The sequence below is a fragment of the Pongo abelii genome, chromosome 8, assembly GCF_028885655.2.
Source record: "Pongo abelii isolate AG06213 chromosome 8, NHGRI_mPonAbe1-v2.0_pri, whole genome shotgun sequence".
NCBI lineage: Eukaryota > Metazoa > Chordata > Mammalia > Primates > Hominidae > Pongo > Pongo abelii.
Window position 1 is genome coordinate 75,776,783 of NC_071993.2, and position 26,768 is coordinate 75,803,550.

General features: G+C 41.5%; 2 protein-coding genes and 1 pseudogene across 6 annotated transcripts in view; 1 reads left to right on the forward strand and 2 right to left on the reverse strand.

Annotated features, from left to right (window-relative positions):
- The window catches only part of DNA2 (DNA replication helicase/nuclease 2), a 57,406-nt gene that overhangs the window by 3,236 nt on the left and 27,402 nt on the right, over positions 1-26,768 (forward strand). For 3 of the 5 annotated variants that reach the window (XM_054523368.2, XM_054523366.2, XM_024253493.3), the window contains exons 4-9: positions 876-1,059; positions 3,364-3,509; positions 10,550-10,681; positions 19,616-19,835; positions 23,544-23,661; positions 24,833-24,995. In XM_054523368.2, the coding sequence (XP_054379343.2) occupies positions 876-1,059; positions 3,364-3,509; positions 10,550-10,681; positions 19,616-19,835; positions 23,544-23,661; positions 24,833-24,995 (963 nt within the window). The remainder of the gene's footprint in view (positions 1-875; positions 1,060-3,363; positions 3,510-10,549; positions 10,682-19,615; positions 19,836-23,543; positions 23,662-24,832; positions 24,996-26,768) is intronic. The other 2 variants (XM_054523365.2, XM_054523367.2) reach the window with 1 other exon arrangement.
- LOC134761996 (large ribosomal subunit protein eL21) lies at positions 5,043-5,636 on the reverse strand. Its single transcript, XM_063727379.1, has one exon. The coding sequence runs from the start codon at positions 5,596-5,598 to the stop codon at positions 5,116-5,118; it is 483 nt and encodes a 160-aa protein (XP_063583449.1). The 5' UTR covers positions 5,599-5,636; the 3' UTR covers positions 5,043-5,115.
- On the reverse strand, positions 8,259-8,377 carry LOC112135258 (5S ribosomal RNA; annotated as a pseudogene).

Below are 26,768 nucleotides of genomic sequence, written 5' to 3' on the forward strand. Positions count from 1 at the left end.
AGCCTTAGATTTCTCTACTCAAAGTGTGGTATGTGAAGGGTGGAGTGTAGATGCAGAAAAGCTAGAGGTCTAACTTTGACTCTTCGTCTAAGCCGTGAATTAATTTGTTTTTTGTTGTTGTTGTGGTTTTTGGAGACGGAGTCTCGCTCTGTCGCCCAGGCTAGAGTGCAATGGTGCGATCTCGGCTCACTGCAACCTCTGCTTCCCGGGTTCAAGCGATTCTCCTGCCTCAGCCTCACAAGTAGCTGGGATTACAGGTGTCTGCCACCAAGCCTGGCTAATTTTTGTATTTTTAGTAGAGACAGGGTTTCACCATGTTGCCCAGGCTGGTCTTGAACTCCTGACCTCAGGTAATCCACCTGCCTTGGCCTCCCAAAGTGCTGGGATTACAGGCATGAGCCACCGCACCTGGCCTAGTTTCAACTAGTTCAGTTTGATTTTATTCTTGCTACACTGGGTTTGGCTTCATGCTTCAAGACTTATACAAGCTGTAGATTTCCTAAAAGTCTTAAGAAAGAATTAATTATTAAAACAACCCACTTCATAATTGGAGCTATATATTACATTAGCAAAGGTTTTTTGATAGCTTTTGCAATAGACTTTACTGGTACTAAGTTGTTTTCCCTTTGGGATTTATAGAAGACCCTTGAGTATTCTCAGATGTGTTTGACACATAGAAAGGGGTAAAATGACTAGGAGTTGTTTTAGAAGACTGTATCCTGGTATTTGATTTTTTTTTTAAAGACCCAGAAATTTAGAAATATTTTTTTCTTCTTCAGATAAAATACTCATTTATTTTTTTGAAGCCTCCCTAATAAGTTTAAATGTAGGAACCTAAGCAATGTATTTATACTTTAACTTTGCTTTATTTTCAGGTGTTCTGTTCCAGTAGAGCCAGGAGATATCATTCATTTGGAGGGAGACTGCACATCTGATACTTGGATAATAGATAAAGATTTTGGATATTTGATTCTGTATCCAGACATGCTGATTTCTGGCACAAGCATAGCCAGTAGTATTCGATGTATGAGAAGAGCTGTCCTGAGTGAAACTTTTAGGGTAAATAATAATAACAGTTAATGTTTCTGCAGGGTCTGAGAGTTTTACAGAGCACTTTTACATTTATTATTTCACTTAATCCTCCCAGCAACCCTATAAAATAAATGGTATTAATCAGCTGCATTTTATAGATGAGGAAAATGGGCTCAGAGAGGTTAAGTGACTTGCCCCATAGCCACATAACTATGAGATGGCAGTGCTAGGACTAAAGGCCAGGTGTCTGAGTCCTTCGAATCTTGTTCAGGGCTTAATAAAATAAGTAATTATAATAAGAAAATTAAATGATAAACTTTTAAATTTAAACACACCTAGACATTTCCAAACTTGGCTTCATGTGATTCCCACTAAACTAAAAATAAATGTGCAAATCGCTTTTAAAAAATGTATTTTGGTAGAAAAATTAGCCAGGCGTGGTGGCGTGCACCTGTAGTCCCAGCTACTCAGGAGGCTGAGGCAGAATTGTTTAAACCCGGGAGATGGAGGTTGCAGTGAGCCGAGATCATGCTACTGCAGTCTAGCCTGGGTGACAGAGCGAGACTCTGTGTCAAAACAAACGAACAAGAATGTATTTTGGACTATTTCAAACATACAAAGGGATGACTGTAATAAACTCCCATGTACTCAACACTCAGCTTTTTATTTTTCTTGAAACATGCAATTTTATTTTAAAATAAAATAAAAAGTCTCAAAAAAAAAAAACGTATTTTGGGGCTGGGCGCAGTGGCTCACGCCTGTAATCCCAGCACTTTGAGAGGCCGAGGTGAGTGGATCACGAGGTCAGGAGTTCAAGACCAGCCTGACCAACATGGTGAAAACCCGTCTCTACTAAATACACAAAAATTAGCCAGGCGTTATAGTGCGCGCCTGTAATCCTAGCTACTCGAGAGGCTGAGGCAGGAGAATTGCTTGAACCCTGGAGGCGGAGGTTGCAGTGAGCCGAGATCCCGCCACTGCACTTTAGGGTGCGGGATAGAGGGAGACTCCATCTCAAAACAAACAAAAATGTATTTTGGGCTATTTCAAACATACAAAGAGATAATTGTACCCAACATCCAGCTTTTTATTTATTTTTCTTGAAACGTACTTTTATTTTATTTTATTTTGAGTCTCACTGTGTCACCCAGGCTGGAGTGCAGTGTGTCACTGAAGCCTTGACCTCCCAGGCTCAAGCAATCCTCCCACCTCAACCTCCCTAGTAGGAATGAGCTACTGTGCTTGGCCTGAATATTAAGTTTTAAAAAACTTTTTGGGCCGGGTGCAGTGGCTCACGCCTGTAATCCCAGCACTTTGGGAGGCCGAGGCTGGCGGATCACGAGGTCAGGAGATCAAGACCATCCTGGCTAACACGGTGTAACCCCATCTCTATTAAAAATACAAAAAAATTAGCCAGGTGTGGTGGCGGGCGCCTGTAGTCCCAGCTATTCAGACGGCTAAGGCAGGAGAATGGCGTGAACCTGGGAGGCAGAGCTTGCAGTGAGCAAAGGTCGCGTGGTTGCACTCCAGCCTGGGTGACAGAGCGAAACTCTGTCTCAAAAAAACAAAAAAGGTCTAGGCTAATACAAGAGTTAATCAATAAATGTGTGTTTCTTTTTGAGTGGAGAAAAATTCCTTGCCAAAAATCTCCGCTGTAGGTTAAAAAAATTTTTTTTCTTCCCAAACATTACTGCTAAGTAGGTTTACATTTTATGTTTGAATGGTATCTTTTACTTACATGAGTTTATCAGCTATGCCTTTATTGACTTGTCTATTGGGTAGATTATCAAGTGAAATAAGAGAACAATACTTTAAATATTAATTATTTGAGAATATTTTGAATTTTTAAATATTGGTTATTTTAATTTTTTTCAAAATGGAGAACATTGATTTTAAAAGTAACTCATACTCAGCCTGGCCAACATGGTGAAACCCTGTCTCTACTAAAAATACAAAAAATAAAAGTTAGCCGGGCATGATGGCATACACCTGTAATTCCAGCTACTTGGGAGGTTGAGGCATGAGAATCATTTGAACCTGGGAGGTGAAGGTTGCTGTGAGCTGAGATTGTGCCACTGTGCTCCAGCCTGGGTGACAGAGCAAGACTCTGTCTCAAAAAAGAAAAAAACATATACAATAATTCAGACAATTCTGAATAGAAGAAAGTGAAAGTCACTTATAATTCCACCCACTGGAAAAAAAATTTTTTAATATTTTGGCATTTGTCTTACCAGTGCATTTTGGCTATGGTGGTTTAATAGATTAGGTAATAAATATACAATTGTGTCTGTTAATATGTTGTGAAATAAATTGTGTGATTTGCTTTTGTAGAGCTCTGATCCAGCCACACGCCAAATGCTAATTGGTACGGTTCTCCATGAGGTGTTTCAAAAAGCAATAAATAATAGCTTTGCCCCAGAAAAGCTACAAGAACTTGCTTTTCAGACAATTCAAGAAATAAGACATTTGAAGGAAATGTAAGTAGTTATAAGAAGAACTGCAGGTATAATTTTATTATATAACTTCTGTCCTAGAAACTATAAAGTATTTGTGTAGACTATCCAATATAAATTAGTGTAATCTAAAATGCAGATTTCATAGTTCTAGTACACTGTTGGAACTCTGTGAAGAGTTTCTGAAATTGCTCAACAGGAACTTTTTGGGTAAAAATACCTAAATATTTTGTACATGTGCATAGCAGATTCCTTAACTACTTTCAGAGAATGTATAAAGAACTTTTTTGCCTTAGTTCTAGAAACAGTGTGATATACTGAGAATTACATGGGGTTGGGAAGAAGATAAAACTAGTTTCAAAGTGCATCTTTACGGCCAGGTGCGGTGGCTCACGCCTGTAATCCCAGCACTTTGGGAGGCCGAGGCGGGCAGATCACGAAGTCAGGAGATCAAGACCATCCTGGCTAACATGGTGAAACCCTGTCTCTACTAAAAATACAAAAAATTAGCCGGGTATGGTGGCAGGCGCCTGTAGTCCCAGCTACTTGGGAGGCTGAGGCAGGAGAATGGTGTGAACCCGGGAGGTGGAGCTTGCAGTGAGCCGAGATCACACCACTGCACTCCAGCCTGGGCAACAGAGCAAGACTCCATCTCAAAAAAAAAAAAAAAAAATGCAGCTTTACAGTATTTTTTTGGAAGGGATATAGGGGTCTTGCTATGTTGTCCAGGCTGTACTTAAACGACTGGGCTCATGTGTTTCTCCCCACCTCAGCCTCCTGAGTATCTGGAACCTGGAACAACAGGTACATGCCACCATGCCTGGCCTGCCTTACCAGTTTTTTTTTTTTTTTTTTTGAGGTGGAGTTTTGCTCTTGTTGTCCAGGCTGGAGTGCAATGGCGTGATCTCGGCTCACCACAACCTCTGCCTCCCAGGTTCAAGCAATTCTCCTGCCTCAGCCTCCCGAGTAGGTGGGATTACAGGCATGCACCACCACGCCTGGCTAATTTTGTATTTTTAGTAGAGACGGGGTTTCTCAATGTTGAGGCTGGTCTTGAACTCCTGACCTAGGTGATTCGCCCGCCTCGGCCTCCCAAAGTGCTGGGATTACAGGCGTGAGCCACCGCGCCTGGCCTACCTTACCAGTTTTTGTTTTGTTTTGTTTTTGAGATGGAGTCTTGCTCTGTTGCCCAGGGTGGAGTGTGGTGGCTTGCTCTTGGCTCACTGCAGCCTCCACCTCCCGGGTTCAAGCAATTCTCTTGCCTCAGCCTCTCAAGTAGCTTGGATTACAGGCATAAGCCACCACACCTGGCTAATTTTTTGTACTTTTAGTGAAGACGGGGTTTCGCCATGTTGGCCAGGCTCGTCTTGTACTACTGACCTCAAGTGATCCACCCACCTCGGCGTCCCAAAGTGCTGGGATTACAGGCATGAGCCACCAGGTCTGGCCTAAAATTTTGATACATATTACCAAATTGCTCTCTATAGACATTGTCCCAGTTTACATTTCTACTGGCAATATATGAGACTTTGTGAGACCATATGGTCATCTACATCATTTTTTTTTTTTTTTTTTTTTTTTTTTTTTTTTTTTGTAGCCCAGAGGTCCTTTATTTTTTTTTTAACACCTATTATGCCATGAATTCATAGGGAATAGGTTCCAGCAGCTCAGGCTCCTTCCCATTGGTTCTCACAAAGTGTGCTTCTCTGGGTGGAGCAGGCTGGCGCTTTAGTTGAACCCAGGTACCTTTCTCTTTGGCTTCTTTCTTTTTCTGATCATTTTCCTTCACGCGTTTCAGGAAGCTATCTCGGCTCTTAGAGTGCTTGATGTGCTCAATACGCACATTAATTCTCTTGGCAAGAATCTTGCCCTTAACTTGTTTGTTTACAACAATGCCAACAGCATGCTGGGTAACATTGTAGACTCTTCCAGTTTTGCCATGGTAACACTTGTGGGGCATTCCTTTTTGAACAGTACCCATTCCCTTGATGTCTACAATATCACCTTTCTTATAGATTCGCATATATGTGGCCAAAGGAACAACTCCATGTTTTCTAAAAGGCCTAGAGAACATATATCGGGTGCCTCTCCTCTTTCCCTTTGTGTTCGTCATTTTGGCGAATTACTGGAAGATGGCGGTTCCGGCCGAAAGGCCATCATTTTTAATCAACTGGAAACTGCCTGATTTCAAACAGCCTTTTGCAAGGATAACCTTCACCTTCAGTACTCTAAATGTGTGCTTCTCTAGATCTTTTTGGATGCTTTGGTATTAGCAGTTGCTTCCTGGCTTGAGGAATTTCAGCTTCTCTTTCAACCTGCGGTTGCTATTTTGCTTAAGACAATTTTGGCAGAGCTAGCATTGCTAATTTTGTCTTCTCTATTGGACTGGCTCTCCCAGAGGGCTGACACAACTCTGCTCTGTCAGTCTTGGTAAGCTGGAGGTGGCAGAAACCTAGGAAAGTAACAGCTTATTAAATTTGGTGTTAGAAATATTGCACAGTTATATGGTAAATGTGTAGTATCCTGAAGTCTCAATGTCTGATGAATGTGTTATTATGGTGCTCCCTTAAGCAAGTGAGAAAAATTATAAGTTGTATCTTTTTTTTTTTTTTTTTTTGAGACGGAGTCTTCCTCTGTCATCCAGGCTGGAGTGCAGTGGCTCACTAGGCTCACTGCAAGCTCCACCTCCTGGGTTCACGCCATTCTCCTGCCTCACCCTCCCGAGTATCTCATCTGGGACTACAGGCGCCTGCCACCACACCTGGAATAGTGCTGACCTATAGTTAGCACTGTATTTATGGTTATCATCATGGTCTTTACATCTTTTTTTTTTTTTTGAGATGGAGTCTCGCTCTGTCCCCCAGGCTGGAGTGCAGTGGCACAGTCTCGGCTCACTGCAAGCTCCGCCTCCTGGGTTCACGCCATTCTCCTGCCTCAGGCTCCCGAGGAGCTGGGACTACAGGCGCCCGCCACCACGCCCAGCTGAATTTTTGTATTTTTAGTAGAGACAGGGTTTCACCGTGTTAGCCAGGATGGTCTTGATCTCCTGACCTCATGATCTGCCCGCTTCAGCCTCCCAAAGTGCTGGGATTACAGGCGTGAGCCACTGCGCCCGGCCAGGTCTTTACATCTTAATGATTTTTTTTTTTTCTTTTTGAATCTGGCTCTGTCGCCTAGGTTGGAGTACAGCACCGTGATCTCGGCTTATTGCAACCTCTGTCTCCCAGGTTCAAGTAATTCTCCTGCCTCAGCCTTCTCTTTAGCTGGGATTACAGGCGTGCGCCACCATGCCCGGCTAATTTTTTTGCATTTGTTAGTAGAGATGGGGTTTCACCATGTTGGCCAGGCTGGTCTCAAACTCCTGACCTCAGGTGATCCACCCTCCTTGGCCTCCCAAAGTGCTGGGATTACAGGTGTGAGCCACCACGCCCAGCCTATACTTTAATGAGGGCTTACCATCAGCTAAGTGCTTTACATACAGTGTTCTATTTAATCCTCAGACTGACTCTGTAAGATAGTTATTATCTCCTCCTTACAGATGAGGAAACAGGCTTAATTAACAGTGACTTGCTCTTGGTCATACATTTGGTAGTGCAGAGTTAGGATTCAAACCTAGGTGTGATTTTATATACAAACTGATAAGCCCCTACCACCCTAGAGTAGTTATTAAGATTGTGGAGCTTAAACATAAAGAAGGAACTGGAATAATCATGCTGGGAGGGTAAGTTTATAACAGCAGTTCTCAAAACTTTTGCTCTCAGGACCCCTTTACACTAAAAAATTATTAAAGACTGGAAAGAGCTTTTGTTTATGTGGGCTATATTTATGATTAATTACTGTACTAGAAAGTAAAACATGTTTATTAATTCATTTGAAATTAACATGTATATTCATTTTTGTTGTTGTTGTTATTGAGACAGTCTTGCTCTGTCACCCAGGCTGGATTACAATGGCATGACCTCAGCTCACTGCAGCCTCCACCTCCTGGGTCAGTCGATTCTCCTGCCTCAGCCTCCTGAGTAGCTGGGATTACAGGTGCCTGCTGCCACGCCTGGCTAATTTTTGTGTTTGTAAGTAGAGACAGGGTTTCACCATATTGGCCAGGCTGGTCTTGAACTCCTGACCTCAAGTGATCCACTCGTCTCGGCTTCCCAAAGTGTTGGGATTATAGGCATGAGCCACTGCACCTAGCCTAAAATATATTTCATTTAAAAATATCAATCTATGCTTGTTAACATAACATTTTAATGAAGAAAACTGTTGTAAAAAAAATGTAATGAATGTCATTGTTTTACATTTTTTCAGTTTCTTTTTGCTTTCTTTCTTCCTTATTTATTTTTTTTGAGGTAAGGTGTCTCTCTGTTGCCCAGGCTGGAGTGCAATGATGAAATTATCACCCACTGTGACCTCAGACAATCCTCCAGCCTCTATTTTTTTTTTCTTTCTTTCTTTCTTTTTTTTTTTTTTTTTTGAGATGGAGTTTCACTCTTGTTTCCCAGGCTGGAGTGTAATGGCACGATCTCAGTTTACTGAAACCTCCGCCTTCCGGGTTCAAGCGATTCTCTTGCCTCAGCCTCCCGAGTAGCTGGGATTACAGGCGTGCACCACCATGCCTGGCTAATTTTGTATTTTTGGTAGAGATGGGGTTTCTCCACGTTGGTCAGGCTGGTCTTGAACTCCCAACCTCAGATGATCTGCCCATCTCGGCCTCCTAAAGTGCTGAGATTACAGGCATGAACCACAGAGCCTGGCCGTTTTTTTTTTTCTTACTTAAAGCTACAGCACCCAATATTCCCAGGTGGTCTCCCATCCAAGTAGTAACCAAGCTCAACCCTGCTTAGCTTCTGAGATAAGATGAGATCGGCTGCATTCTGGGTGGTATGGGTGTAGACCAAGCCTCTATTTTTGCAAATGTTTTAAATGTATGACTTCATATAAGATCGTGGATTCTCGTATCTGCTTCTGCGTTCAAAATATTTCTATGTTTTATGTCATGTACCCTCAGAAAATTCAACTGTACTGTCATGAAAGGAAAATGATAAATAATGTATTCATATTGTTATGACATAATTTTGACCTTGTAAGAACCCTGAAAAATTAAGACTTGGGTTTTTTTGTTTCTGTAGATTTCTCACATAAGAAGTTAACATTCCTATATACTGTCTTTTCATGTTGTAAGGCTGTTACTGCCTTTCTGTCCATATGACTCTTTCTTCTCTTTTACATTTCTACTTTCCATTGCTTGGTTTCAGGAGCAATATCGCCATTTTTTTTATCCCAAAGGTGTAACTGAGACTTTTCCAATTAGACCTTGGTATGAATTAGAGCAAATTATCAGAAATTTGATGTCATGTCACTGTTTCAGTATTATTTGGATTTTTTTTTTTTAAAACAGGGTCTCACTCTGTCACTCAGGCTGGAATACAGTGGTGAGATCACAGGTCACTGTAACCTCAAACTTTTGGGCTGAAACGATCCTTCCGCTTCAGCCTACTGAATAGCTGGGATCATAGTTCCACACCACCATGCTTGGCATTATTTGGATGCTTTTTAAAAATTGTGGTTAAATGCACATAAAAATTACCGTGTTAGACCAGGCGTGATGGCTCACCCCTGTAATCCCAGCACTTTCAGATGCCGAGGCGGGCAGATCACGTGAGGTCAGGGGTTCAAGACCAGGCTGGCCAACATGGTGAAACCCTGTCTTTACTAAAAATACAAAAATTAGCTGGGCATGGTGTCGTATGTCTATGGTCCCAGCTACTCAGGGGACTGAGGCAGGAGCATCATTTGAACCTGGGAGGCAAAGGTTGCAGTGAGCCAAGATCGCGCCAGCCTGGGCAACAAGAGCGAAACTCCGTCTCAAAAAAAAAAAAAAAAAAAAAATTACCATATTAGGTCAGGTGCAGTGGCTCATGCCTGTCATCCCAGCACTTTGGGAGGCCATGGTGGGCAGATTGCTTGAGCCCAGGAGTTTGAGACCAGCCTGGCCAACATGGTGAAACCCCATCTCTACTGAGAATACAAAAAAATTAGCTTAGCGTGGTGGTGTGTGCCTGTAATTCCAGCTACTCTGAAGGCTGAGCGGGCAGAATCACTTGAACCTAGAAGGCAGAGGTTGTAGTGAGCCGAGATAGCACTACTGTGCTCCAGCCTGGGTGACAGCGCGAGACCCTGTCTCAAAAAATAAGAAAAGAAAAGAGAAAAAGAAAAGAAAAAAAAATTACCATGTTAACTTTGTGTGTGTGTGTGTGTGTGTGTGTGTGTGTATGTGTGATGGAGTCTTGCTCTCTTGCCCGGGCTGGAGTGCACTGGTGTGATCTCGGCTCACTGCAACCTCTGCCTCCTGGATTCCAGCGATTCTTCTGCCTCAGCCTCCCAAGTAGCGGGGATTACAGGCATGCACCCCCACGCCTGGCTAATTTTTATATTTTTAGTAGAGACAGGGTTTCACCATGTTGGCCGGGCTTGTCTCGAACTGCTGACCTTGTGATCCACCCTCCTCCGCCTCCCAAAGTGCTGGGATTACAGATGTGAGCCACTGCGCTCTGCCCATGTTAACCATTTTTAAGGGTACAGTTCAGAGGCAAAATACATTCACCTTGTTGTACAACCATCACCCTATCTATCTCCAGAACTCTTTACATCTTCCCAAACTGAAGCTCTGTGCCCTTGAAACAATAACACCCCCTTCTTTCCTCCTCCCAGCCTCTGGCAACCCCCATTCTACTTTCTAGCTCTGTGATTTTCACTACTGTAGGTACCTCATATGAATATTAGTCCTTTTGTGACTGGCCTATTTCACTTAGCATAATATCCTGAAGGTTCTTCAATGTTGTAGCATATGTCAGAATTTCCTTCCTTTTTATAGCTGAATAATACTGCATTGTATGGAGTATGCCACATTTTGTCTATCCATTTATTGGCTGACGAACAGTTGGGTTGCTTATATGTATTTTTTTGTCCTCATTTACTTTTCTCATATTTATACTTTCATATTTGCTATCATATTTTTGGCAGGTACCGCTTAAATTTAAGTCTATTTACTACTATATTTTTGGCAGGTACCGCTTAAATCTAAGTCAAGATGAAATAAAACAAGAAGTAGAGGACTATCTTCCTTCGTTTTGTAAATGGGCAGGAGATTTCATGCATAAAAACACTTCGACTGACTTCCCTCAGATGCAGCTGTCTCTGTAAGAAACACATTTTGTTTATATATATATAGTCTTCATATTTTTAGACCAGGATGCCATTCTGTGTGTTGAATCAAAGTTTTTAAAAGATTGAGTAATTACAATTAGCCGTTTTCCTTGCTTATTTTATAAATTATGGTCCTAAGTATCTTTCCATGATAAAAAAGAACCCAGTGAGTAGAAAATTTTATTTTCATTATTATGATAGCTTATTTTTTAATGTAGATATGTATTTTCTTTTTCTTTCTTTTTTTTTTTTTGAGATGGAGTTTTGCTCTGTTGCACAGGCTGGAATACAGTGGCACTGATCTTGGCTCCCTGCAACCTCCGCCTCCCAGGTTCAAGCGATTCTCCTGCTTCAGCCTCCCAAGTAGCTGGGATTACAGGCACCTGCCACCACACCTGGCTAATTTTGTATTTTTAGTAGAGATGTGGTTTCACCATGTTGTCAAGGCTGGCCTCGAACTCCTAACCTCAGGTGATCCACCCGCCTCAGCCTCCCAAAGTGCTGGGATTACAGGCGTGAGCCACTGTGCCCAGCCTCTTTCTTCTTTTTTTTTTTCTTTTTTGAGACAGAGTCTTGCACTGTTGCCCAGGCTGGAGTGCAGTGGCATGATTTCGGCTTACTGCAACCTCCGCCTCCTGGGTTCAAGCAATTCTTCTGCCTCAGCCTCGCAAGTACCTGGGATTAGAGGCGCCCACCACCATACCCGGCTAATTTTTTGTATTTTTAGTAGAGACAGGGTTTCGCCATGTTGGCTAGGCTGGTCTTGAATGCCTGACCTCAGGTGATCCACACACCTTGACCTCCCAAAGTACTGGGATTACAGGTGTGAGCCACTATGCCTGGCCTGTATTTTCTTATAAAGTAATCAATTTATAAATATTTTGGGGGTCTTAATTTTTTTCATTTGATTCTTTTTTTTTTTTTGAGATGGAGTCTTATTATGTCCCCCAGGCTGGAGTGCAATGGTGTGATCTCGGCTCACTGCAACTTCCATGTCCCGGGTTCAAGCAATCCTCCTGCCTCAGCCTCCTGAGTAGCTGGGATTACAGGTGTATGCCACCACACCTGGCTAGTTTTTGCATTTTTATTAGAGATGGAGTTTCACCATGTTGGCCAGGCTGGTCTCAAGCTCCTAACCTCAAGTGATCCTCCCACTTCGGCCTCCCTCCCAACGTGCTGGGATTACAGGCATGAGGCACTGTGCCTGGCCTCATTTGATTCTTTCATGTGTATTTCTCTGTGTTACTAGCATATTGTCTGTGTCATGTGTTGACTGTCATATGGATGTGCTATATATTTACTGTGTTTAGCCATTTAATGCTGTTTGGCATTACGTGTATTTTCAAGTTTTTTTTTTTTTCTCCTCAAAGTGGCATTGTTATAATTTTATAGGGGAAATATGTTTTTTTCTGTTATTCATTTAGCAAATATTTATTGGGTGTCTAATATATGCCAAGTAATGTTTTAGGTGCTTGGATCATGGTAGCAAAAAAACAAAACAAAACATACAACTGCCTACTTTGTGAAATTTCTATACTACTGCACAAGTAAATAGCAGGGGACCAGACTGTGATTAATGCAGTGCCGAACAATGAGGAGGATAAGAAGAAGGGGAGAATAGGTAGGTAGTGGTGGCAGGGATATTCCATAGAATGTTCATGGAAGGCCTTTCTCTTAAGGTAGCATTTGAGCAGAAGCTTAAAGGAAATGAAGTAGTGAGCCGTACAGCTGTCTGTAGGAGGAATGTTCCAGGTAGGGGAAACAGGGCAAAAGCCCTGTGGCTGACACTTACTAGCTGTGTGTTCAGTATCTCAGCGAACCAGTGTGATGGCTAGAGCAAAGTGCAGTAGGAGAAGAGCAGCAGTAGTTCCCCTGGAGCCTTATCATCCTGATCAGGACTTGGCTGCTGCTCTGATTAGAATGGAAGCCATTGGAGGGTTTTTATCTGATTTCCATTTTTTTTCTTTTGAGATGGAGTCTCGCCCTGTTGCCCAGATCTTGGCTCACTGCAACGTCCACCTCCCGGGTTCACGCCATTCTCCTGCCTCAGCCTCCCGAGTAGCTGGGACTACAGGTGCCTGCTGCCATGCCTGGCTAATTTTTTGTATTTTTAGTAGAGACAGGGTTTCACTGTGTTAGCCAGGATGGTCTCGATCTCCTGACCTCGTGATCTGCCCGCCTCGGCCTCCCAAAGTGCTGGGATTACAGGCGTGAGCCACTGTGCCCGGCTCCTTTTTTTTTTTTTTTTTAAACAGGCAGAGTTTTATTTTTCTTTAAATAGGCACGAATTCCATGTATACTAATATTCTCAATGTTCTCTGAATATTTTCAATATTTTATGACATTTTGTGATTTAAAAAATTAGCTTTAAGGGGGTCCGGGCATGGTGGCTCATGCCTGTAATCCCTGCATTTTTGGAGGTTGAGGCACTGTATCAACTGGCTCAGGAGTTTGAGACCAGCCTGGCCAACATGGTGGAACACCATCTCTACTAAAAATACGAAAATTAGCCAGGCGTGGTGGTGGGTGCCTGTAATCCCAGCTACTCGGGAGGCTGAGGCAGGAGGATCGCTTGAACCAGGAGGCAGAGGTTACAGTGAGCCGAGATCGTACCACTGCACTGTAGCCTGGGCAACAAAGCGAGACTCCGTCTCAAAAAAAAAAAAAAATGCTTTAAGATTTGTGAGTCATAAAGCTTTGGAGTAGTTAGTTCTTTGGACCTATTCCCTGTGGTTCGAAGGATATAATGAGCCTGGATGTGAATCCCAGTTTGGCCGTAATTTAGCTGTATAACTATAGCAGGCTCCTTGTGTGTGCTAGTTTCTGCTTTGATCTCATTTACTTTTTTTTTTCTCTCCTTTTTTTTGAGACAAGGTCTCACTCTGTTGCCCAGACTGGAGTGTGGTGGTATGATTTAGGCTCACTGCAACCTCTGCCTCCTGAGTTCAAACAGTCCTTCCACCTCAGCCTTCTGAGTAGCTGGGACTACAGGTGCACACCATCCTGCCTGGCTAATTTTTGTATTTTTTGTAGAGATGATGTTTTGTCATGTCACCCAGGATGGCTAGTCTCGAACTCCTGGACTCAAATGATCCTCCTGCCTTGGCCTCCCAAAGTGCTAGGGTTACAGGCGTGAGCCACCATGCCCGGCCCTTTAATGGGACTTTTACATGTATTTTAAAAATATTTAGTAGTTTAAAAAAAGGCTTGTCTTGCTGTTAGAGTTGAGTTTGTTTTTTTTGTTTGTTTGTTTGTTTTGTTTTGTTTTTGAGATGGAGTCTCGCTCTGTCGCTCAGGCTGGAGTACAGTGGCACGCCATCTTGGCTGTTAGAGTTGAGTTTGTTTTTTTTGTTTGTTTGTTTTGTTTTGTTTTTGAGATGGAGTCTCGCTCTATCGCTCAGGCTGAGTACAGTGGCGCGATCGTGGCTCACTGCAACCTCTGCTTCCTGGGTTCAAATGATGCTTGTGACACAGCCTCCTGAGTAGCTGGGACTATAGGCATGAGCCAGCACGCCTGGCTAATTTTTCTATTTTTAGTAGAGGCGAGGTTTCACCATGTTGGCCAGGCTGGTCTCGAACTCCTGACCTCAAGTGATCCACCTGCCTCAGCCTCCCAAAGTGTTGGGATTACAGGCATGAGCCACTGCTCCCGGCTGAGTTTGTTTTTTATATTTTTTATTTCTGTAGTGGTCATAAATTTACCACCAGCTCCCTACACTTAGAAAAAAGCTACAGTGAATAGATTGTTTAGTTTTTCTTGTGTTTTAAAAATAAATTTATAAATGTTTCATTTTTTGTTATTTCTTTGGAACAGACTGACATAGGGGATGGATATTGTGCTTCACTGTGATAAACTGTGTTTATCAAGTAGTCATCCTTCACCTAGTTCCTTGCTTTGCTTTATAATATTCTGTCATTCTGGTCTCTGTGAATGTTCTGTAACACTAAGAAAGTTAATTTTATCGGCCTGGCATGGTGGCTCATGCCTGTAATCCCATCACTTTGGGTGGCTGAGGTGGGCAGATCATGAGGTCAGGAGTTTGAGACCAGCCTGGCCAAGATGGTGAAACCCTGTCTCTACTAAAAATATAAAAATTAGCCGGGCATGGTGGCAGGCGCCTGTAATCCCAGCTATTCGGGAGGCTGAGGCAGGAGAATCGCTTGAACCCGGGAAGCAGAGGTTGCTGTGAGCTGAGATCGCGCCACTGAACTCTAGCCTGGGTGACAGAGCAAGATTCCATCTCAAAAAAAAAAAAAAAAATGCTGATTTTATCTTCAACTGCTCCTAATTATTTATCCTCATTTACCCTCCTTCGTCCTCCCTCCTTTTTTTCCCTTCCTTCCTCCTTTCTTTCTTTTTGTCATTTACATTTGCTTGAAAATTTTTTTTTTTTTTTTTTTTTTTTTTGAGATGGAGCCTTGCTCTGTCACCTAGTCTGGAGTGCAGTGGCGCAATCTCAGCTCACTACAGCCTCCCAGGTTCAAGCGATTCTTCTGCCTCAGCCTCCTGAGTAGCTGGGATTACAGGTGCCTGCCACCGTGCCTGGCTAATTTTTGCATGTTTAGTAGAGATGGGGTTTCACCATGCTGGCCAGGCTGGTCTCGAACTTCCGACCTTAGGTGATCCACCCGCCTCAGCCTCCCAAAGTGCTGGGATTACAGGTGTGAGCCACTGCACCCAGCTGCTTGACATTTTAAATTACGGTAGATATCTATTTTTGTAGTTTTTTTGGGCATAAGCTTGTCTTTTACTTTTTGTTAATTGTTTTAGCATCCTGTCTGCATGTTTGCTTGTTTGTTTGTTTGTTTTCCTTTGGTGGAGTCTTAACCCAAATGTGTTTTTTTCTTTTTGGTTAAAATTAACCCATTGTTTTTACAATGATAAGCATGGTTCTCAGAATCCTGGGTTAATAAATTCTGCAAACATTTATTCAATGCTATGTGTGTGCCAAGGATTATACCAGGTACTGTTGTTATAGGGATAACTAAAGCCCTCAGGAACTCAGTGTATTGGTGGTAGATGAAAATAATAAAAGTGAAGGGGTTTGCTGGTGGAGAAAATGTAGGTGACAAAAGCAGCATGGAACCCTGGCAGGTAACAGCATATAAGGCACAGAAGGAGATAATAGAATCTGTTGAAGAAGGCTTAGGATAGGTCAGCAAGGGATTTGCAGCCTGGAAGAAGGGCATCATAGATGCTAAGGAAAGAGTGTGGAATTCAGACTCATCTTTGACCTACAAGGAATCTTTGAAATCAAATCCCACATTTTTTTGTCAAAACACAAAATTATATACATTTTATATACAATGCACTCATGCTAGCTTAATGATGGGGATATGTTTTGAGAAATGTGTTAGGCAATGTCATCATTGTATGAACATCAGAGTGTACTTATGCAAACCTAGATGGTAGAGCTCCTACTACACACTAGGCCATATGGTATATCCCATTGCCTCTAGGCTACACACTTGTACAACATGTTACTGTACTGAATACTGTAGGCAATTGTAACAACGGTATTTGTGTATCTAAACATATCTAAATATAGAAAAGGTAGTGTGTTGTATTACTACAATAGCTAGATGTCACTAGGCAGTGGAATTTTTTAGTTACATTATGATCTTATGGGACCACTATCCTAGGTTGACAAAATCATTGTTATACAATGGCTGACTGTATATATAATTTTTCAAGTCACAGAGAACTTTTACTGAAATAGATTATGCATTATGCCATAAGGGAAACACCAATAAATTTTTAAGGATCAGTATCTTAGAAACGATATTCTGCAACTGTACTGTAACAAAGTTAGAACTTGGTAACAAAAGGATATCTAAAATTCTCATGGTTTGTGAACTAAGAAAATGTTGATAAATGTTTTAAAAGGTCAGTCATAAAGGAAATTAACACATTTAGAATAGGTGGTTACATACCAAATTTTGTAGACTATAGCTAAAGTAGTACTTAGAAATTAATTTTTGTTGCCATTTAAAAAAATTGTGGTGGCTGGGTGTGGTGGCTTATGCCTGTAATCCCAGCACTTTGGGAGGCTGAGATGGATGGATCACCTGAGGTCAGGAGTTAGAGACAAGCCTGGCCAACATGGTGAAACCCTATCTCTACTAAAAAATACAAAAATTAGCCAGGCATGGTGGTGCACGCCTGTAATCCCAACTACTCGGGAGCCTGAGACAGGAGAGTTGCTTGAACCTGGGAGGTGGAAGTTGCAATGAGCCGAGATTGCACCACTATACTCCAGCCTCTGCGACAGAGCGAGATTCCATCTCAAAAAAAAAAAAAAAAAAATTGTGGTAATAAACATATAGTGGCTGCGCATGGTGGCTCATAACTGTAATCCCAGCACTTTGGGAGGCGAAAGCAGGAGGATTGCTGGAGACCAGGAGTTCGAGATCAGCCTGGGAAACATGGTGAGAACTTGTCTCTACAAAAAAAAATAGCTGGGCTTAATGGCAGATGCCTGTAGTTTCAGCTACTTGAAAGGCTGAGGCAGGAGGGTCTCTTGAGCCCAGGAGGTCGAAGCTGCAGTAAACTGTGTTCGTGCTACTGCATTCCAGCCTGGGTGACAGAGTGAGACTCTGTCTCAGAATAATAATAATAATAAAGCCATATTGCTTCTTTTTCCAGGGCACTGAATTTTAGTAACAACTTTAAAAGTTTTTTTTAACCTGTATTCTATTAGGTATACATGTGACATTTCATAAATAATAAGTTTTGCCTAATTTAATAAAAGCATATCTGAATACACACCATGAACAAGTAACAGTTGGTGAGAGAATATAAATATTTAAGAAATTTCAGACCCAGTGCAGTGGATCTTGCTTGTAATTCCAGCACTTTGGGAGATCAAGATAAGAGGATTGATTGAGTTCACCATGTTGCCCTGCCTTTTGTAGACTCTGTCTCTACAAATTTGAAAATAATTAGCGAGGTGTGGTGGTGCACACCTCTCATTCCAGCTACTTGGGAGGCTGAAACAGAAGGATTGCTTGAGTCCAGGAGGTCAAGGCTGCAGTGAGCTGTGTTCATGCCACTCCACTCTACCCCGGGCAACAGAGAAAGACCTGTCTCACTAAGAAAGAAAGAAAAAGAAATTTTAGATAAATTATGGCTTCTCTGAATTTCACTATTGTCTTCTTCAGCGATTCTGGAAGGATACATATCTTCCATGAGATTATATTTGAAGCATCTTGAAATAGTTTTTTTATAAAAAATTATTTAAGACAGCATTATTTTTCTTAGAAAATATTCTCATTTAAAAAATTGCTGTCCATGGCCAGGTGTGGTGGCTCACTCCTGTAATCCAGCACTCTGGGAGGCCAAAGCAGGTGGATCACTTGAGGTCAGGAATTTGAGACCAGCCGGGACAACAGGGCAAAAGCCTGTCTCTATTAAACAAAAAAAGGAAGAAATAGCTGTCCAAAAAAAGAAATAGGGGCTGACCATAATAATATGAACTAAACAAAAATCAACTAAATAATCTATTCTAACAACTAGAATTATTCTATTTTTAAAAATCTTCATTTTGATAGGAAATGTTTTATTACTAGAAAAGTCATCTTTTTCATGTAAGATTTCCACTAGATTTAGTATTTTATGTGGCTGGCTTTGAATCTAAAAGTGTAAAATATTTTCCCAGTAGATAGGATTAGTAAGAGGTAACTCTTATCTTTCTGCAGAATAACTGTAACTGCTCTGAAAATGAGTAAATCTTAGATAAGAGAGGTTTGTAAGTTATTTCCACCTCTTCTCATTCCTTCAACATTTATATGTTCCCTTTTTTTCTCCTTCCTGTGCTCATGGGTTATTTACCAATTAAGAGATTAAAGTCAGAACCTCTTATAATAAAAAAAATTGAGTACTTACTTTAAATATTGATAGTGGTAGACATGGTTTCATTCAGTTATTAAGTAAAGAAAATGAAACACTTGGAAGTGACCATGAGCTCCTTTGAAGATTGTCACCTGGGGATGTGTGGATGAAGTGTTGGGTGAATGAGCCCCAGACTTCATAGATGATGGAGATAGCTCTTCTTTTTTTTTTTTTTTTTTTTCCGAGACTGGGTCTTGTTCTGTCACTCAGGTTGGAGTGCAGTGGCACGATCTTGGCTCACTGCAACCTCCGCCTCCTGGGTTCGAGCAATTCTCCTGCCTTAGCCTCCCTAGTAGCTGGGATTACAGGCATGTGCCACCCTGCCCGGCTAATTCTTGTATTTTTTTAATCGAGACAGGGTTTCACCATGTTGGCCAGGCTGGTCTTGAACTCCTGAACTCAAATGATCTGCCTGCCTTAGCATGAGCCACCAGGCCCAGCAGACAGCTCATTCTTAATCAGTGTAATCTAGTGTTATGTGAAGGAATACATCTCTCATTGCTTAGGGTGCAACCACATGCAAGCCATTACATACTAATTTGCATAATAATTGTATATCATAATACTCAGATTGGAATTGTGGCTCTAGCAATTTAAGTAGCAAGACTGTTGTAATCTAGGCCTGAGAAAATAAGGGCCTGAGTTAAGAAGATATAGTAGGAATGACTGAAAGGAACAGATGATAAATACTGAGAAAGACTAAATTTCATGAGCAGAGCCCGTAGAAGAGTGGTTCTTAAACTTGAGCATGCATCAAAATTGTGGAGGGTTGATTAAACAGATTGCTAGGCCTCACCCCTAGAGTTTCTGTTTGAGTAGGTTTGGAGTGGGTCTTGAGGATTTACTTTTATAGCAAGTTCTCAGGTGATGCTGTTGCTACTGGTCCAGGGACCACAGTTTGAAAATCACTGCTGTAAAGGTAGGTAGACCCTTTCCCCTCCCCACGTTCTCTGTGTGTAATAGACAGTCAGAGCCAGCAGATGTGAAATGAGCTAAGTGTTCTAATTAAGTGTTTTTGTGCTTTTTTTTTTTTCAGGCCAAGTGATAATAGTAAGGATAATTCAACATGTAACATTGAAGTCGTGAAACCAATGGATATTGAAGAAAGCATTTGGTCCCCTAGGTTTGGATTGAAAGGCAAAATAGATGTTACAGTTGGTGTGAAAATACATCGAGGGTATAAAACGAAATACAAGATAATGCCGCTGGAACTTAAAACTGGCAAAGAATCAAATTCTATTGAACACCGTAGTCAGGTATATATGTTAATAAGAAAATTGTCTGTTTTATACTTTTTTTTTTTTGAGACAGAGTCTTGTTCTGTCGCCCAGGCTGGAGAGCAGTGGCGCGGTCTTGGCTCACTGCAATCTCCACCTCCCGGGTTCACGCCAGGCTGGAGTGCAATGGTGTGATCTCAGCTCATTGTAACCTCTGCCTCCCGGATTCAAGCGATTCTCCTGCCTCAGCCTCCTGAGTAGCTGGGATTACAGGCCCTCACCACCATGCCCAGCTAATTTTTTGTATTTTTAGTAGAGACGGGTTTCACTATGTTGGTTAGGCTGGTCTCGAACTCCTGACCTCGTGATCTGCCTTCCTCAGACCCCCAAAGTGCTGGGATTACAGGCATGAGCCACCGCACCCGGCCTTATGCCTGACTAATTTTTGTATTTTTTGTAGAAATCGAGTTTTGCCATGTTGCCCAGCCTGGTCTCGAACTCGCGACCTCACCTGATACTCCCACCTCAGCCTCCCAAAGTGCTGGAACTACAGGCGTGAGCCACTGTACCCAGCCTTTTGCTATTAATTGTGTATGAAATATTGAAGGTTTTCACAAGAGCTTTACATTTGGGAATGAAAAGTAGGGTAACTTTGTTTCACCTATTATTAGATTTTCTGTAGATGTTGGAAGTGGAAGAAAAAGTGTTTCCCCTTTTTAAAGACTTGAACTTTTTACTTTGATAATACAGAAATAACTGAAATTACAAACTTACATACTTGGCTAAATTATAACCCTCTGGAGGAAGGAAAATTATGCCAATAGAAGAAAGGCTTGTTTTTGAAGTCAAAGGTCAGAAGGAATGTATTTTGTGTATATGAGACTGAAAATTTTTAATTGATTTTTAAAATCACAAGTTTGAATGAAATCACTTTATAATGCTAAACAGGAGGTAAATATAAAAGCATTTCAGGCCAGCACAGTGGCTCACGCCTGTAATCCCAGTACTTTGGGAGGCTAAGGTGGGTGGATCACTTGAGGTCGGGAGTCTGAGACCAGCCTGGCCAACATGGTGAAACCCCATCTCTACTACACACACACACACACACACACACACACACACACACACACACACACACACACACACACACACACACACACACACACACACACACACACACACACACACACACACACACACACACACACACACACACACACACACACACACACACACACACCCCTGGTGTGGTGGCACATGCCTGTAGGCCCAGCTACTCGGGGGGCTGAGAATTGCTCAAACTAGCGAGGCAGAGGTTGTAGTGAGCTGAGATTGCGCCACTGCACCCCAGCTGGGGTGACAGAGCCAGACTCCATCTCAAAAATAAGTAAATAAATAAAAGCTTTTCAATATCTTAAGTGATCTAGATTCCAAGATCTTTTTCCATTGAGATTGTTGCTCTAATTCACCATTGCTTCAAGGCAAAGAATATTACTGTATTTAATTTTGTTCAATCGGAGATTTTATTTTTGCAAGAAGTGCAAGAAAATTTTAAGAGTAAAGTAGTAATTCTTGTATTGAAAAATATGAGGAAATTTGCTAGAACAAGGCTTAAAAAAAGTTGGAATTTATATTGCATATTATGCACGAGACAAGACATTGAAAAATTAATTATGATAGTTCATTATTATGTTGGGTATGAGGAAAAAAATAAGGTTCCCTACTTAAAGGATTTGACTTTTTAATTTTGATAATAAAAGGTTTAAGAAAGTTTTTTTTAGATGGGGTCTTGCTATGTTGACTTGCAGCTAAAGCTGTTACATGAGCTAAAAGGACTATTTTTAACTTGTCTTAGATGGTTTCTCTGAGAATTTCATGAAACCTAAGGTGGTTAATGACATTTCATGCTCTGGAGAAACAAACTCTGTAGAGTTAGTATTATTTGTCACAGTAGCTATCATGTAAATGATAATCATTTTTGTTTTGGTTCGTTTATTTTAAATGGAGAAAATAGTGTCTACAGACTGTTAACTTCAAAATGTAAATCACAGTTTGATTAATTTCCTTCTTCAATTTATTGGATATCTAAATATTTGCTTTCTAAGAAAATTCTCTGTAGAATTCTTGGTTATCTAAGTAAAACTGAGAAGCATGAACTATGTTTGTTTTGTGTAAATTAAATTTTTTTTTTTTTTTGAGACAGAGTCTTGCTGTCACCCAGGCTAGAGTGCAGTGGCGCAAGCTCGGCTCACTGCAAGCTCTGCCTCCTGGGTTCATGCCATTCTGCCTCAGCCTCCCGAGTAGCTGGGACTACAGGTGCCCACCACCACGCCCGGCTAATTTTTTTGTATTTTTAGTAGAGACGGTGTTTCACCTTATTAGCCAGGATGGTCTCGATCTCCTGACCTCGTGATCCGCCCACCTCGGCCTCTCAAAGTGCTGGGATTACTGGCGTGAGCCACTGCGCTCGGCCTTTTTATTTTTTTATTTTAAGATAGTCTCCCTCTGTTACCCAGGCTGGGATGTAGTGGCACGGTCTCGGCTCACTGCAGCCTTTACTTCCCAGGGTCAATCAATCCTCCCATCTCAGCCTCCTGAGTAGCTGGGACTATGGACGCATATCACCATGCCTGGCTAATTTTTTTTTTTGAAGTGAAGTCTCCTTCTGTCCCCCAGGCTAGAGTCCAGTGGCACGATCTTGACTCAGTGCAACCTCCACCTCCCGGGTTCAAAAAATTCTCCTGCCTTAGCCTCTCAAGTAGCTGGATTACAAGCATGTGCCATCACACCTGGCTAATTTTTGTATTTTTAGTAGAGACAGGGTTTCACTATGTTGGCCAGGCTGGTCTCGAACTCCTGACCTCAAGTAATCTGCCCACCTTGGCCTTCCAAAGTGCTGGGAGTATAGTCATGAGCCACCACGCCCAGCCGTGCCCGGGTAATTTTTAAATTTTTTTACATACATCTCTTTTTGTAGAAATGGGGATCTCACTATGTTTTTGTTTTTATGCTTTTAAATTTTTGTGGGTACTTGGTAGGTGTATACATTCATGGATTACATGAGATATTTTAATACAGGCATGCAATACGTAATAATCATAACATAGTAAATGTGGTATCCATCCCCTCAAACATTTATTATTTGTGTTACAAATAACCCAGGGATACTCCTTTAGTGATTTTAAAATGCACAGTTAAATTATTTTTGACTATAGTCACTCTGTTGTGCTAGCAAATACTGTCTTATTCATTACTCTTTTTTTTTTCTTGGTACCCATTAACCATCCCCACTTCTCCCCCCACCACCCTCACTATTGTTCCCAGCCCCTGGTAACCAACCTTCTACTATCTGTCTCCATGAATTCAATTGTTTTAATTTTTTGCTCCCACAGGTAAGTGAGAACATACAAAGTTTTCTGTGTCTGGCTTTTTTTGCTTAACATAATGGCTATCAGTTGGTCTCACTATATTGCCCAGGCTGGTCTCAAACTCCTGGGCTCAAGCGATCTGCCTGCCTTGGCCTTCCAAAGTGTTGGGATTGCAGGCCTGAGCCACCATGCCTGGCCTGGATTAAATGTTTGACATCAGATTTGTTGTGTTATCTTTACCAGTTTGGCTCATGTTACTTATTAAATAGAAATAACTTTATTGATCTTTTGAGTTTAAAAGTATGTTTTGGTTGCAAGACAATGTAGGGAAATACAAGAAGTTATAGTTTTGTTTGAGCAAATGTCAATGTTTGCACAGGTTGTTCTGTACACTCTACTAAGCCAAGAGAGAAGAGCTGATCCAGAGGCTGGCTTGCTTCTCTACCTGAAGACTGGTCAGATGTACCCTGTGCCTGCCAACCATCTAGATAAAAGAGGTTGAGCCATTTTTTTTTTAGTTTTACTTCGTTGCCCACCCCCAACTTCAGCTTCTGGTGATACATATTTATACCTGACAATCTACTCACAGCACTTATTAGGTTATAATTTGTAGCTGTGGGCTTTTTTTGTAGTTGTTTTGTATGTATGTGTTTTTGTTTTTATTTTTTGAGATAGAGTCACACTCTGTTGCCCAGGCTGGAGTGAAGTGGCACAATCTTGGCTCACTGCAACCTCCACCTTCTGGGTTGAATCGATTCTCCTGCCTCAGTCTCCTGAGTAGCTGGGATTACAGGCATGTGCCACCATGCCTGGCTAGTTTTACTTTTAGTAGAGATGGGGTTTCTCCATGTTGGCCAGGCTGGTCTTGAACTCTTGGCCTCAAGTGATCTGCCCACCTTGGTCTCTGAAAGTGCTGGGATTACAGGCATGAGCCACTGTACCTGGCCAATTGTGGTATTTTTTTAAAAGAATTTTAATAATATACTCTATAGTTGAAAACATTATTAATCTTTTAAAATTTTATTATGCAAAACTTTATTTCAAACTTTCTATTTTATATTAAAGATATTCTAGATAGCTGTATTTATCCTCAGTATTCAGCTAATACCAACTTCACAATGCTTACTAGTTATGAAATATATAGTTTAAAGAATTTATCAAGTGAACAGAAACTTAAAGGAAATGTACCAAAATGTTGTTATTCTAGTATAGTGGGAAATATGAATACTGTTTTCTCCTTTTTAAAATGTTTTTATTTTTATTTTATTTATTTATTTATTTTTTTTTTTGAGACCGAGTTTTGCTCTTGTTACCCAGGCTGGAGTGCAATGGTGCGATCTCAGCTCCCTGCAATCTCCGCCTCCCAGGTTCAAGTGATTCTCCTGCCTCAGCCTCCTGATTAGCTGTAATACAGTCATGCGCCACCAATCCCAGCTAATTGTGTATTTTTAGTAGAGACGGAGTTTCACCATGTTGGTTAGGCTAGTCTTGAACCCCTGACCTCTGGTGATCCGCCCACCTCGGCCTCCCCAAGTGTTGGGATTACAGGCGTAAGCCATTGTTCCCGGCCCTAAAATGTTTTTAAATCTGAAAGTTTTACATATATACTGAAAAAGACATGATAAACTTTATTTAACTCTTAAAAAGACATTCACCTTTTTTTCATAGAATTATTAAAGCTAAGAAACCAGATGGCATTCTCATTGTTTCACCGTATTAGCAAATCTGCTACTAGACAGAAGACACAGCTTGCTTCTTTGCCACAAATAATTGAAGAAGAGAAAACTTGTAAATATTGTTCACAAATTGGCAATTGTGCTCTTTATAGCAGGTAAATATTGTCTATCAGAGGCATTATTTCTAGTTGAGTATGAACTCAACTAAATATGTTTAACATTGGTGGCCAGACCAGCATTGATAACATCATTTTAGTTATTTTTCCTTTATATTTTCCTTCATATTATTTCTAAAATTAAGATAATAGAAAAAAAAAACACAGTATTTTCTTTCTTTTCTTTTTTTTTTTTTTTGAGACGGACTTTTTGCTCTTGTTGCCCAGGCTGGAGTGCAATGGTGCAATCTCGGCTCACCACAACTTCTGCCTCTTGGGTTCAAGCGATTATCCTGCTTCAACCTCCCGAGTAGCTGGGATTACAGGCATCTGCTACCATTCCCGGCTAATTTTGTATTTTTAGTAGAGAAGAGGTTTCACCGTGTTGGTCAGGCTGGTCTCCAACTTCCGAACTCAGATGATCTGACCATCTCAGTCTCCCGAAGTGCTGGGATTACAGGTGTGAGCCACCACGCCCAGCTAATTTTTTGTATTTTTATTTATTTATTTGTATTTTATTTATTTATTTATTTTTTTGAGACAGTCTTACTCTGTCACCAGGGCTGGAGTGCAGTGGCATGATCTCGGCTCACTGCAACCTCCGCCTCCCTAGTTCAAGCGATTCTCCTGCCTCAGCTTCTCGAATAGCTGGGACTATAGGCGCTCGCCACCACACCCAGCTAATTTTTGTATTTTTAGTAGAGACAGGGTTTCACCATGTTGGCCAGGATGGTCTCGATCTCTTGACCTTGTGATCCGCCCACCTCGGCCTCCCAAAGTGCTGGGATTACAGGCATGAGCCACTGCGCCCAGCAATTTTTTGTATTTTTAATAGAGATAGGGTTTCACCATGTTGGCCAGGCTGGTCTTGAACTCCTGACCTCAAGTGATCTGCTTGCCTTGGCCTCCCAAAGTGCTGGGATTATAGGCTTGAGCCACTGCACTATGCCGAAATACTTTTTTTTTTTTTTTTTTTGAGACAGAATCTTGCTCTGTTGCCTGGGCTGGAGTGCAGTGGCACAATCTTGGCTCACTGCAACCTCCACCTCCTAGGTTCAAGCAATTCTCCTGCCTCAGCCTCTCGAGTAGCTGGGACTACAGGCGTCCGCCACCACACCTGGCTAATTTTTTGTATTTTAGTAGAGACGGGGTTTCACCGTGTGTTGCCCAGGCTGGTCTTGAACTCCTGAGCTCAGTCAATCCACCTCCCTCAGCCTCCCAAAATACTAGAGTTACAGGCGTGAGCCTCTGCGCTCAGCCTCACATAAATACTCTTTAAGGTATTTTTTCAAGGGATCTCTTAATGGCAGAGGACTGTGAACCGTAGGAAGTCTGAGCATATTTCTTTGAAATCTTATGTTTATCGTCAGTGTTTTGTATGCTGTCCTATAGCATGTTTGTTTCTATAGAAAATATTTTAATCTGGTATTAAGCAAAATCCAAATGATTCTCCATGTTTTTATGTGTACTTACGTCACTGAGCTGGGTGTACAAATATTATGATTTTTGAGAAATGAAGTTGTATTAAAAGCCAAAACTTGTTGCATACGGGAATGAAGATTAGGGTTTACCCAACCTGAGTTGTTTCGGGGATAGTCACTGAAGATAAAATAATGCAGTATTGAGTTTCTCACACATTTTGTTTTATAAAAAGCCATATGGCTTATGTTTAAATGACTTTTAAGGAACATTAGGGGCTATGGTTATGAGTTATGATGATGATCATATATGTGTTCTTATTTTGGAATTATCTCACTTCGTACCCAGCCAGGG

Coding starts and splice junctions, on each gene's coding strand:
- LOC134761996 (XM_063727379.1), bottom strand. CDS start 5,598: ATGACGAACACAAAGGGAAAGAGGAGAGGCACCCGATATATGTTCTCT.